General features: G+C 42.8%; 2 protein-coding genes across 2 annotated transcripts in view; one reads left to right on the forward strand and one right to left on the reverse strand.

Annotated features, from left to right (window-relative positions):
* LOC128659943 (gastrula zinc finger protein XlCGF26.1-like) overlaps positions 1 to 14,005 on the reverse strand; it is a gene marked incomplete at its 3' end in the record, with an annotated part of 470,541 nt that overhangs the window by 308,392 nt on the left and 148,144 nt on the right. The gene's annotated exons all lie outside the window — the stretch shown is intronic.
* LOC128659945 (gastrula zinc finger protein XlCGF26.1-like) overlaps positions 1 to 14,005 on the forward strand; it is a 154,495-nt gene that overhangs the window by 115,997 nt on the left and 24,493 nt on the right. The window contains exon 8 of the mRNA XM_053713534.1: positions 1,385 to 1,489. Coding sequence (XP_053569509.1) covers positions 1,385 to 1,489 — 105 coding nt within the window. The remainder of the gene's footprint in view (positions 1 to 1,384; positions 1,490 to 14,005) is intronic.

Raw genomic sequence — 14,005 nt, forward strand, 5'->3', positions numbered from 1 at the left:
CAAAAAAGGATATCAAGCAGTTAAACTCAGCAGTACGTTACTTTTTGTGGAAAGGGGGAAAGGTGCGCATAGCTAACGATAAACTGAATATGACTTATCTGAATGGGGACCTAGCATTACCTGACTTCAAATTTTACAACTGGGCGGCCCTGATATGCCTGGTGATCGACTGGCAAGTTGGCACACACCATTTCTGTGAGCCCAGACTGGAACAAGCAATGCTGGGTCAGCTCTCCCTAGCATATCTGCCGCACATGAAAGATCTTAGGAGCATTAAAGCCTTAGGCCTCGACACATTATATAAGGACCCTTTGAAAGCATGGCGGGGATTATCCTTGATTAAGACACTGTTAGATCCACTCACCCGGTCGGTCAAAACCTTTGCCGCTTTGCAAAGAGAATTTATCTTACCAAATCATCATTTCTATGCTTCTCTGCAGGCACGACATTATATAGGGGCAGTGGTCAGAGACAATGTCGACGTCTGGGAGGGCTCACCCTTTCGACTATCGCAATCGCTATTCACAATGGGGAGATTTTCTCTAACAGAGATTTACCAGATCCTGATACAGAGGCGTCTCCAGCTAATACAACCCAATTTGCTGATAGGATGGGAGAGAGAGGGGTTAGAGGTGATTTAAGGGATAGCATGGAAAAAACAAGAAAGGCCACCCTGTCTGCAATACTCAGGGAGACGCAGATGCAGATCACACACAGAGCATATTTGACACCTAGGACGCTGGCGAAATGGGATCCTAACTATGCCAATAAGTGCGTTAAATGCTCTCTCGAATCCCCAGGTTTATTGCATTACATATGGCTATGCCCCAGGGTCCAACAATTTTTGGGGCAATAGTGGATTCAGAGGAAACTGGGTGTCCCCATTACCTTGTACCCCGATACGGTTTTGTTTTTGAAGTGGGATCCACAATTCAGGCAATATGATACGGTGCTAATGTATATTGAAATTCTGGACTAGCAACTCCCCCCCACCTCAGTTACATGCTTTATGAATATGCTAAAGTTACAGATGTTCACTGAACAACTTGACGTACGAATAGATGTGCAAACTAGATTGAGCCAGTTTTTGAGGAAATGGTGTAGACTTATACTAACGCTGCTTGCTGACTCTTGTTTACATAGAGAATACTAAAGTATTCATATTTTCAGTTAGGTGGTGATTTCAACAGGCAAAATCAACTAATTTAAATGACAAACTAAAGGTAAAGTAGTTGTTTATTCGCAATTTGATACACTCCAGTGTGTAACGCAGATCATAGGGAACATAATAAAATGGAACAAAATTACAGCACAATGTCCATTTAAGCCTACAGAAGAGACTACAGAAATTGTAAAAAGTGATTTATTATTTTTTTTCTCCCAGGTGAAAACGATGCTAAGATTTCCTGTAGCACAGAACAAACAGAAGATCAGTGGCTAAGAATTGTCAAACCATCAGAGCAGCAAATGTGTGCCAATATAAGTACAGGTGAGTGTATGTGTGTGACATGTCTGAGGGATGCAGGGTGCAGGTGAGTGTAAGTGTGTGACATGTCTGAGGAATGCAGGTGAGTGTAAGTGTGTCATATGTCTGAGGGATGCAGGTGAGTGTAGGTGTGTCATATGTCTGAGGAATGCAGGGTGCAGGTGAGTGTAAGTGTGTCATATGTCTGAGGGATACAGGTGAGTGTACGTGTGTCATATGTCTGAGGGATGCAGGTTAGTGTAAGTGTGTGACATGTCTGAGGGATGCAGGTGAGTCTGCGTGTGTGACATGTCTGAGGGATGCAGGGTGCATGTGAGTGTACGTGAGTGACATGTCTGAGGGATGCAGGTGAGTGTACGTGTGTGACATTTCTGAGGGATGCAGGTGAGTGTACGTGTGTCATATGTCTGAGGGATGCAGGTGAGTGTACGTGTGTGACATGTGTGAGGGATGCAGGGTGCAGGTGAGTGTAAGTGTGTGTCATATGTCTGAGGGATGGAGGGCATAGGTGAGTGTATATGGGTGACACGTGAGAGGGACGCAGGGCACAGGTGAGTGTACGTGTGTGACATGTCTGTGGGATGGAGGGGCTAGGTGTGTGTACGTGTGACATATCTAAGGAAAGCAGTGTACATGTGTGACATGTCTGTGTTAAGGAGGGGATGGGTGAGTGTACGTGTGACCATATCTAAGGAAAGCAGTGTACATGTGTGACACTTGAGAGGGATGTAGAGCAAAGTGAATGTTTGTGTGTCGTCTCTGGGGGATACAGGGCACTTGTGATTGTACATGTGTCATATGTCTGTTGGAAGTAGGGCACATGTGAGTGTATGTGTGTGTCATATGTCTGTTGGAAGTAGGGCATATGTGAGTGTATGTGTGTGTCATATGTCTGTTGGAAGTAGGGCATATGTGAGTGTATGTGTGTGTCATATGTCTGTTGGAAGTAGGGCACATGTGAGTGTATGTGTGTGTCATATGTCTGTTGGAAGTAGGGCACATGTGAGTGTATGTGTGTCATATGTCTGTTGGAAGTAGGGCACATGTGAGGGTATGTGTGTGACATGTCTAAGGGAAGTAGGGCATATGTGAGTGTATGTGTGTGTCATATGTCTGAGGGAAGTGAGGCACATGTGAGTGTACGTGTGTGACATGTCTGTGGGAAGCAGGGAACTTGTGAGTGTGTGTGTGAAATGTCTGAAGGAAACAGGGCACATGTGAGTGTATGTATGTGAGATGTCTAAGGGATGCAGGGAATAGGTGAGTGTATAAGGGTGACACATGAGAGGGACACAGGGCACAGGTGAGTGTACGTGTGTGACATGTCTGTGGGATGGAGGGGATAGATGTGTGTATGTGTGACATATCTAAGGAAAGCAGTTTACATGTGTGACACTTGAGAGGGATGTAGAGCAAAGTGAGTGTTTGTGTGTCATCTCTATGGGAAACAGGGCACATGTGATTGTACGTGTGTGATATGTCTAAGGGATGCAGGGCACGTGTTAGTGTGTGTGTGTGACATGTCTGTGTTAAGTAGGGCACATGTGAGTGTGTGTGTGGCCTGTGGGAAGCAGGGCACATGTGATTGTACGTGTGTAATATGTCTGTGGAAAAAAGGGCACAGGTGAGTGTGCGTGTGTGACATGCCTGTGGGATGGAGGGGATAGGTGTGTGTACGTGTGACGTATCTAAGGAAAGCAGTGTACATGTGTGACATGTCTGTGTTAAAGGGACACTGAACCCAAATTTGTTCTTTCGTTATTCAGATAGGGCATGACATTTTAAGCAACTTTCTAATTTACTCCTATTATCAAATTTTCTTCCTCCTCTTGATATCTTTATTTGAAATGCAAGAATGTAAGTTTAGATGCCGGCCCATTTTTGGTGAACAACCTGGGTTGTCCTTGCTGATTGGTGGATAAATTCATCCACCAATAAAAAAAGTGCTGTCCAAAGTTCTAAACCCCAAAAAAGCTTAGATGTCTTCTTTTTCAAATAAAGATAGCAAGAGAACAAAGAAAAATTGATAATATGAGTAAAATAAAAAGTTGCTTAAAATTGCATGCTCTATCCGAATCACAAAAGAAAAAAATTGGGTTCAGTGTCCCTTTAAGGAGGGGATGGTTGAGTGTACATATATGACACTGTAACACTTGAGAGGGATGTTGGGCAAAATGAGTGTGTGTGACCTGTCTGTGGGAAGCAGGACACATGTGATTGTACGTGTGTGATATTTCTAAGGGACGCAGGGCATAGGTGAGTGTATATGGATGACACATGAGAGGGACGCAGGGCACAGCTGATTGTAAGTGTGTTGTGACATGTCTGTGGAAAACAGGGCACAGGTGAGTGTACGTGTGTGACATATCTGTGGGATGGAGGGGATAGATCGGTGTATGTGTATGACATATTTAAGGAAAGCACTGTACGTGTGTGAAACTTCAGAGGGATGTTGGTCAAAGTGAGTGTATGTCATGTTTTTGGGAAACAGGGCACAGATAGTGTATGTGTGCGACGTTTGAGGGTTGCAGGCAGAGGCGGAACTACAGGGGGTGCAGAGGTCGCAACTGCGACCCCCCCCCCCCCGACGGTGGGGGCCCAGCTTCAAAAAATATTCATTTTTTTTCAATGAAAAACGTTGACCTGCCACTGCCTGCACTGATATAATTCTTGCACCTGGACCTTGTGGTTTCTAGTTACGCCTCTGGTTGCAGGGCACAGGTAAGGGTACGTGTGAGATGTGTCTGTGGGAAACAGGGCACAGGTGAGTGTACATGTCTATATGCTCACTAATAAAGTTTATTTTACATATTATATATTACCTTTTATATAAAATGATAATCTGCTCTTCATTACAAGTACAAAATATATGGCATAAATGCAGCATTCAAAAAAAAATAAAACTAAATGTTTTGTGCTTGTCAGCAATAATTATTTAAAGGGACACAAATAAACTTTTATGATTCAGGAAGAGCATTCAGTTTTAGGACACTTTCCAATTTAATTACATTATCAAATTTTGCAGTCTTGTTATATACACACTTTCTGGGGAACCAGCTCCTACTGAGCATGTACAGGAGCTTACAGTGTATATGTATACTTGTCTGTGATTGGCTAATGTCTGTCACATAATAAAGGGGCGGAAAAAGAAGAGAAAATAAATTTGACAGAAAAATAATGTATTGCTTATTTGAAATTCAGAGTAGGTGTTATTGTCTTGTCTTTTTATTATGCATATTAACCCTCTTTCCTGTGATTTAAATGCTCTTTTTTTAAATTAAAGGGACAGTAAACATAAAAAATAATGTTATATAATTCTGCACATAGTGCAGAATTATATAACATTATTTTAGTGCTATCGATATAAAACCTGTTTTTACCTTTTAATTTTTTTAAAATATGCCCGTTTTACAGACCCGCTCTCTGCTGAGCGGGTCTGTTATTTTTACACAGCGCATCGGGCCAGCTGTATAGTCACAGCCGGGCCCGACCGCGCCATAAGACTAAGTGCAGCTCACTCCTGCTGTCAGACAGAGCAGGAGCGAGCTGCACTTAATGTTATGGCGTGGTCGGGCCGGGCTGTGACTATACAGCCGGCCCGATGCACTGTGTAAAAATAACAGACCCGCTCAGCAGAGAGCGGGTCTGTAAAACGGGCATATTTTAAAAAAATTAAAAGGTAAAAACAGGTTTTATATCGATAGCACTATGTGCAGAATTATATAACATTATTTTTTAGGTTTACTGTCCCTTTAATTCATTAACTGTGGTGGTTTGATGTTATTTTGGAAATGTGTCACAATTTGATATGCTTTTTGGTTTAGCTGTATTGGGGCCTTTTCAGCTAAATAATCCTCCTCATCTACAGTATATGGTATAACAGAATTCCATGAGTAACACAGTTGGCTGGGGAGCTGCTAACTCTGCCAGAAGGTGTAGTTTACATGTGAGTGAGATTCTTCTCTCCGATGAAGATTTTATATATTGCTTAAATATATGACACCACCTGGGGCCATTTTCTTTGTTTTTGTTGTTCTAGAGTCATCCTTGTTTTAACCACAACCACAGAAGCAGTAAGTTCATGGGCTTAAATAATTGTATTACTAAAAGATTCTGTGAACATAATTTTAAAAGGACTAGATACATTAGGTATAAAAACATTAATTTCAATTTAGTTTGGTCTGACTAAGTGTGATTTCTTAGAAATAGTCCCTAATGTCCAGTAAACTGCCCTTAAGCATGGACGCTGAGGAAAGCTCTAGTGGTCACAGTGTCTACTACAAATGTAGGCAATGTTCCCTCTATTGAGCGCGACAGCGCAGCTGCGCATTCATTTCATTGGTCCTGCGCACCTGTCAATTAAGACCACGCATCACAGGCTGCGTTGATCATCCTGGAGCCCTTAGCGTGCCAAAAGTTTCTCAGTACACCAAAAATGTATCAGCTATACAATGCGCAGTTGCAGAAACGCTGCGAGCACAGTGGCAGAATCGTTTTGCATATGGAGGAGTCTGTGGAAATGGAAAGCTGAAAGGATCTTCTATATTCTAATCGCTCCTCAAATTGTGATTAATACTCTAGTCTAGTCTTATCTGATTGTATACAATACTTTGTTGTATAAGATTATTGAGATACCTTCCTTCACTATTATTTCACCTCTGCTCTCAGTTTGGTTAAGTGATTGACAACCTGCACACACCTCGAGTCCACAGGCAATACAAATGTCTTCACTTCGTTGTATATTATTCAGAGAATATTGAGAGAGAGGAAAGGAGCTATTATAAATGCCACACTTAATTTACGAGCCTAGAATACTATATGAGAAAGGGTCTGGGAGGATGTTTCCAAATAAAGATATGACGAGTCCACGGATTTCATCCTTGTGAGATTTATCCTCCTGCTAACAGAAAGTGGCAAAGAGCACCACAGCAGAGCTGTATATATAGCTCCTCCCTTCCCTCCACCCCCAGTCATTCTCTTTGCCTGTATAGTAATAGGAAGAGGTAAAGTGAGGTGTTAGTTTAGTTTCTTCAATCAAGAAGTTTTTTTATTTTCAAATGGTGCCAGTAAGTACTATTTTTCTCAGGGAAAGTGAGGATTTTTCCTGCCCTGATGTTGATGATCTTAGCAAGCGTTTTCTAAGATCCATGATGGTTCCCACAGCTGCTGAAGGTAGTGTAAGAAGATCTTCAGGGTGGAGACCGGTGTGTTGCTACAAGCAACTTTGAGGTATGTTCAGTCTTTTTGTTTCTGGGGAGACTTGATGCACAGAACAGGCTGACAATTTCCCCTTTATGGGGAGGGGTAAGCAGTATACACATGTATAAAGAAATGGTGTTCCTGAAATCCCTTTCTCTTTATTACCAAACTATGTTAAAGATTTTTGTCTGATAAAGAGGGGCTTTGACACTGGGAGTTGCGGTTCTGTTTCAAAAGGTCATGTTATGAAAGGCACATGGCTTAGTGTTCTGACATATTGTGCAGCGTTTTCGCTTACTCTATTGAGTGTTTTTAAGAGGGCACATGGCTTATAGGGGACATGTTTAATTTTTTTGTTATGACCCATGCGGGTCTTACCGTACTTGCATAACGCCCGCGGTGGGCGGGGCCTATTTCACGCGCTCAGACGCGCTGGATCGCATGGGCGACAGAGTCCTGTTCTCTGGTGAGGCCTAAGTTTTCCGGACTTCAAAAGGGCCTAAATAGCTTCTCGAGCAGCAGCAGTCACATTCGGGGGCAGGTAGGCGCCACAGCAGAGCTGTGGCGTGGTGCAGGGGCCCAATTAGAGATAAAACATATTTCTTCTGTTAAGTGTGATCAGTCCACGGGTCATCATTACTTGTGGGATATTATCTGCTCCCCTACAGGAAGTGCAAGAGGATTCACCCAGCAGAGTTGCTATATAGCTCCTCCCCTCTACGTCACCCCCAGTCATTCTCTTGCACCCAGCAACTAGATAGGTCGTGTGAGAGGACTATGGTGATTATACTTAGTTTTATATCTTCAATCAAAAGTTTGTTATTTTAAAATAACACCGGAGTGTGTTATTACCTCTCTGGCAGAGTTTGAGGAAGAATCTACCAGAGTTTTGCTATGATTTTAGCCGGAGTAGTTAAGATCATATTGCTGTTCTCGGCCATCTGAGGAGTGAGGTAAACTTCAGATCAGGGGACAGCGGGCAGATGAATCTGCATAGAGGTATGTAGCAGTTTTTATTTTCTGACAATGGAATTGATGAGAAAATCCTGCCATACCGATATAATGTCATGTATGTATACTTTACACTTCAGTATTCTGGGAGAATGGTACTTCACTAGAATTACACTGTAAGAAAGACATAAAGCTGTTTAATAACTAGAGATTATGTTTAATGTTTTTGCTGGAATGTAAAATAGTTTTCATTTACTGAGGTACTGAGTGAATAAATGTTTGGGCACTATTTTTCCACTTGGCAGTTGCTTAAATCTGTTTTTTCTGTCAGTTTCTGTTCTCCCTCACTGCTGTGTGTGTGGGGGAGGGGCGCTTTTACTATGCATCAAATATTTCAGTCAGCAACTCATTGTATTCCCTGCATGATCCGGTTCATCTCTACAGAGCTCAGGGGTCTTCAAACTTATTTTGAGGGAGGTAATTTCTCTCAGCAGAGCTGTGAGAATTATAGTTTGACTGAGATAAAAACGTTTATTCTGTAATTTGTTTCCTGCTTTCAGAAATTGTTATCTTTGCTAATGGGATTAAACCTTTGCTAAAGTTGTGTTGTTTAATTGCTGAGGGGAACAATCCTTTGCTAAAACTGTATATTCTGACAAAGATTGATGCTATAACTTAATTATTTTAACTGTTATAATTTTTTTCTGTGCTTCTTAAAGGCACAGTTCGTTTTCATATTATTTGTAAATTACTTTGAAAAGTATTTTCAAGTTGCTGTTTATTTGCTAGTGTGTTAAACATGTCTGATTCAGAGGAATATCTCTGTGCTATATGTGTTAATGCCAAAGTGGAGCCCAATAGAAATTTATGTACTAAATGTATTGATGCTATTTTAAAAAACAGTCAATCTGTACAAATTGAACATATTTCACCAAACAACGAGGGGAGAGTTATGCCGACTAACTCGCCTCACGTGTCAGTACCTGCATCTCCCGCTCAGGAGGTGCGTGATATTGTAGCGCCGAGTACATCTGGGCGGCCATTACAAATCACATTACAAGATATGGCTACTGTTATGACTGAAGTTTTGGCTAAACTACCAGAACTAAGAGGTAAACGTGATCACTCTGGGGTGAGAACAGAGTGCGCTGATAATGCAAGGGCCATGTCTGATACTGCGTCACAGTTTGCAGAACGTGAAGACGGAGAGCTTCATTCTGTGGGTGACGGTTCTGATCCAAATAAACTGGACTCAGACATTTCAAATTTTAAATTTAAGCTTGAGAACCTCCGTGTGTTACTAGGGGAGGTATTAGCGGCTCTGAATGATTGTAACACAGTTGCAATCCCAGAGAAAATGTGTAGGTTGGATAAATATTTTGCGGTACCGACGAGTACTGACGTTTTTCCTATACCTAAGAGACTTACTGACATTGTTACGAAGGAGTGGGATAGACCCGGTGTGCCTTTCTCACCCCCTCCTATATTCAGAAAGATGTTTCCAATAGACGCCGCCACACGGGACTTATGGCAAATGGTCCCTAAGGTGGAGGGAGCAGTTTCTACTTTAGCTAAGCGTACCACTATCCCAGTGGAGGATAGCTGTGCTTTTTCAGATCCAATGGATAAAAAATTAGAGGGTTACCTTAAGAAAATGTTTGTTCAACAAGGGTTTATATTGCAACCTCTTGCATGTATTGCGCCTGTCACGGCTGCAGCAGCATTTTGGTTTGAGTCTCTGGAAGAGACACTTCAATCATCCACACTAGATGACATCACACACAAACTTAAATTCCTTAAGTTAGCTAATTCATTTATTTCAGATGCCGTAGTACATTTAACTAAACTTGCGGCTAAAAATTCAGGATTCGCCATTCAGGCACGCAGAGCTCTGTGGCTGAAATCCTGGTCAGCTGATGTTACGTCTAAATCTAAATTGCTTAATATTCCTTTCAAAGGGCAGACCTTATTCGGGCCCGGCTTGAAAGAGATTATTGCTGACATTACAGGAGGTAAAGGTCATGCCCTGCCTCAGGACAAGGCCAAAGCCAAGGCTAGACAGTCCAATTTTCGTTCCTTTCGTAATTTCAAAGCAGGAGCAGCATCAACTTCCTCTGCACCAAAACAGGAAGGAGCTGTTGCTCGCTACAGACAAGGCTGGAAACCTAACCAGTCCTGGAACAGGGGCAAACAGGCCAGAAAACCTGCTGCTGCCCCTAAGACAGCATGAATTGAGGGCCCCCGATCCGGGACCGGATCTAGTGGGGGGCAGACTTTCCCTCTTCGCCCAGGCTTGGGCAAGAGATGTTCAGGATCCCTGGGCGTTAGAGATCATATCTCAGGGATACCTTCTGGACTTCAAATCCTCTCCCCCAAGAGGGAGATTTCATCTGTCAAGGTTGTCAACAAACCTAACAAAGAAGGAAGCGTTTCTACGCTGCGTACAAGATCTTTTATTAATGGGAGTGATCCATCCAGTTCCGCGGTTGGAACTAGGACAAGGGTTTTACTCAAATCTGTTTGTAGTTCCCAAAAAAGAGGGAACCTTCAGGCCAATCTTGGATTTAAAGATCCTAAACAAATTCCTAAGAGTTCCATCGTTCAAGATGGAAACTATTCGAACATTTTTGCCCATGATCCAAGAGGGTCAGTACATGACCACAGTGGATTTAAAGGATGCTTACCTTCACATACCGATTCACAAAAGCCATTACCGGTATCTAAGGTTTGCCTTTTTAGACAGGCATTACCAGTTTGTAGCTCTTCCATTCGGACTGGCTACGGCTCCAAGAATCTTCACAAAGGTTCTAGGCACTCTTCTGGCGGTACTAAGACCGCAAGGAATTTCAGTAGCTCCGTACTTAGACGACATACTGATACAAGCTTCAAGCCTTCAAACTGCCAAATCTCATACAGAGATAGTACTGGCATTTCTAAGGTCGCATGGATGGAAAGTGAACGAAAAGAAAAGTTCTCTCTTTCCACTCACAAGAGTTCCCTTCCTGGGGACTCTGATAGATTCTGTAGAAATGAAGATTTACCTGACAGAGGACAGGTTAACAAAACTTCAAAGTGCATGCCGTGTCCTTCATTCTATTCAACACCCGTCAGTAGCTCAATGCATGGAGGTAATCGGACTAATGGTAGCAGCAATGGACATAGTTCCTTTTGCACGCCTACATCTCAGACCACTGCAACTGTGCATGCTAAGTCAGTGGAATGGGGATTACTCAGATTTGTCCCCCACTCTAAATCTGAATCAAGAGACCAGAAATTCTCTTCTATGGTGGCTTTATCGGCCACATCTGGCCAGGGGAATGCCATTCAGCAGGCCAGACTGGTCAATTGTAACAACAGACACCAGCCTACTAGGTTGGGGCGCTGTCTGGAATTCTCTGAAGGCTCAGGGACTATGGAATCAGGAGGAGAGTCTTCTTCCAATAAACATTCTGGAATTGAGAGCAGTCCTCAATGCTCTTCTGGCTTGACCCCAGTTAACAACTCGGGGGTTCATCAGGTTCCAGTCGGACAACATCACGACTGTAGCTTATATCAACCATCAGGGAGGGACAAGAAGCTCCCTAGCAATGATGGAAGTATCGAAGATAATTCGCTGGGCAGAGTCTCACTCTTGCCACCTGTCTGCAATCCACATCCCGGGAGTGGAGAACTGGGAGGCGGATTTCTTAAGTCGTCAGACTTTTCATCCGGGGGAGTGGGAACTTCATCCAGAGGTCTTTGCCCAAATACTTCGACGTTGGGGCAAACCAGAGATAGATCTCATGGCGTCTCGACAGAACGCCAAGCTTCCGCGCTACGGGTCCAGATCCAGGGATCCGGGAGCGGTCCTGATAGATGCCTTGACAGCACCATGGACCTTCAGGATGGCTTATGTGTTTCCACCTTTCCCGATGCTTCCTCGATTGATTGCCAGAATCAAACAGGAGAAAGCATCAGTGATTCTAATAGCGCCTGCATGGCCACGCAGGACTTGGTATACAGATCTGGTGGACATGTCATTCTGTCCACCTTGGTCGTTACCTCTGAAACAGGACCTTCTGATTCAGGGTCCTTTCAAACATCAAAATCTAACTTCTCTGAAGCTGACTGCTTGGAAATTGAACGCTTGATCTTATCAAAGCGTGGTTTTTCTGAGTCAGTTATTGATACCTTAATACAGGCTAGGAAGCCTGTTACCAGAAAGATTTACCATAAAATATGGCGTAAATACCTATATTGGTGCGAATCCAAAGGTTACTCTTGGAGTAAGGTTAGGATTCTTAGGATATTGTCTTTTCTACAAGAAGGTTTAGAAAAGGGGTTATCCGCTAGTTCCTTAAAGGGACAGATCTCAGCTCTGTCCATTCTGTTACACAAGCGTCTGTCAGAAGTTCCAGACGTTCAGGCTTTTTGTCAGGCTTTGGCCAGGATTAAACCTGTGTTTAAAGCTGTGGCTCCACCATGGAGTTTAAACCTTGTTCTTAACGTTTTACAGGGTGTTCCGTTTGAACCCCTTCATTCCATTGTTATAAAGTTGTTATCTTGGAAAGTTCTATTTTTAATGGCTATTTCCTCGGCTCGAAGAGTCTCTGAGTTATCAGCCTTACATTGTGATTCTCCTTATTTGATTTTTCACTCGGATAAGGTAGTTCTGCGTACTAAACCTGGGTTCTTACCTAAGGTAGTCACTAACAGGAATATCAATCAGGAGATTGTTGTTCCATCCTTGTGCCCAAATCCTTCTTCGAGGAAGGAACGTCTTTTGCACAATCTGGATGTAGTTCGTGCCCTTAAATTTTATTTACAGGCAACTAAAGATTTTCGACAAACGTCTTCCCTGTTTGTCGTTTACTCTGGTCAGAGGAGAGGTCAAAAAGCTTCTGCTACCTCTCTCTCTTTTTGGCTTCGTAGCATAATTCGTTTAGCTTATGAGACTGCTGGACAGCAGCCTCCTGAAAGAATTACAGCTCATTCCACTAGAGCTGTGGCTTCCACTTGGGCCTTTAAGAATGAGGCCTCTGTTGAACAGATTTGCAAGGCTGCAACTTGGTCTTCGCTTCATACTTTTTCCAAATTTTACACTTTTGCTTCCTCGGAGGCTATTTTTGGGAGAAAGGTTCTTCAGGCAGTGGTTCCTTCTGTATAAAGAGCCTGCCTATCCCTCCCGTCATCCGTGTACTTTTGCTTTGGTATTGGTATCCCACAAGTAATGATGACCCGTGGACTGATCACACTTAACAGAAGAAAACATAATTTATGCTTACCTGATAAATTCCTTTCTTCTGTAGTGTGATCAGTCCACGGCCCGCCCTGTTTTTTAAGGCAGGTAAATATTTTTTAAATTATACTCCAGTCACCACTACACCCTTGGCTTCTCCTTTCTCGTTGGTCCTTGGTCGAATGACTGGAGGTGACGTAGAGGGGAGGAGCTATATAGCAACTCTGCTGGGTGAATCCTCTTGCACTTCCTGTAGGGGAGCAGATAATATCCCACAAGTAATGATGACCCGTGGACTGATCACACTACAGAAGAAAGGAATTTATCAGGTAAGCATAAATTATGTTTTTAATTGCTGACATCGTTATTATATTGGTTTACCATATTTCAGCAAGTGGATGCAATATTGTTAGAGTATTTTTGATCACTTTCAAATAAATTTTACTGCAAAAAACACGTTTTTGAACGTCTCAGAAACATAGTTGCGCTTTAGAAATTTAAAGGCGCAGTACAGTAATTTTTTCTGCATTAACTTTTGACTATAATTGAATTCAGAGCAAAAGAACGTCTATTATAAGATTGCTAATCTGTTTAATATGTCTGACACTGAGGAGGAAACTCCTTGCTCTATGTGTTTAGATGCCACTGTGGAACCCCCTCTAACTTTTTGTCCCTCATGTACTGAGAGGGCCTTGCAGTGCAAAGCACAAATTTTATGTAAAGAAAATGTGTCTAAGGATGATTCTCAGTCTGAGGAGAATCAGGGTATACCGCTAACTTCTCCCCAAGCGTCACAACCTTTAACGCCCACCCAAGCGACGCATGGTTCTTCAACCACGTCTAATTCTTTTACTCTGCAGGATATGGCTGCAGTTATGTCAACTACCCTTACATAGGTATTATCTAAGTTGCCAGTGTTAGAGGGTAAACGCAGTAGGACAGAAGTCAATGTGAATACTGAGTCCTCTAATGCTTTATTAGCTATTTCCGATGTACCCTCACAGGGATCTGATTTGGGGGTCAGGGAACTTTTGTCTGAGGGGGAACTTTCCGATTCGGGAAGTGCGGTACCTCAGATAGACTCGGACGCCATGTCCTTTAAATTTAAGCTTGAACACCTCCGCCTGTTACTTCGGGAGGTTTTAGCGACT

Source organism: Bombina bombina, chromosome 5 (assembly GCF_027579735.1).
Source record: "Bombina bombina isolate aBomBom1 chromosome 5, aBomBom1.pri, whole genome shotgun sequence".
NCBI classification, from domain to species: Eukaryota; Metazoa; Chordata; class Amphibia; order Anura; family Bombinatoridae; genus Bombina; species Bombina bombina.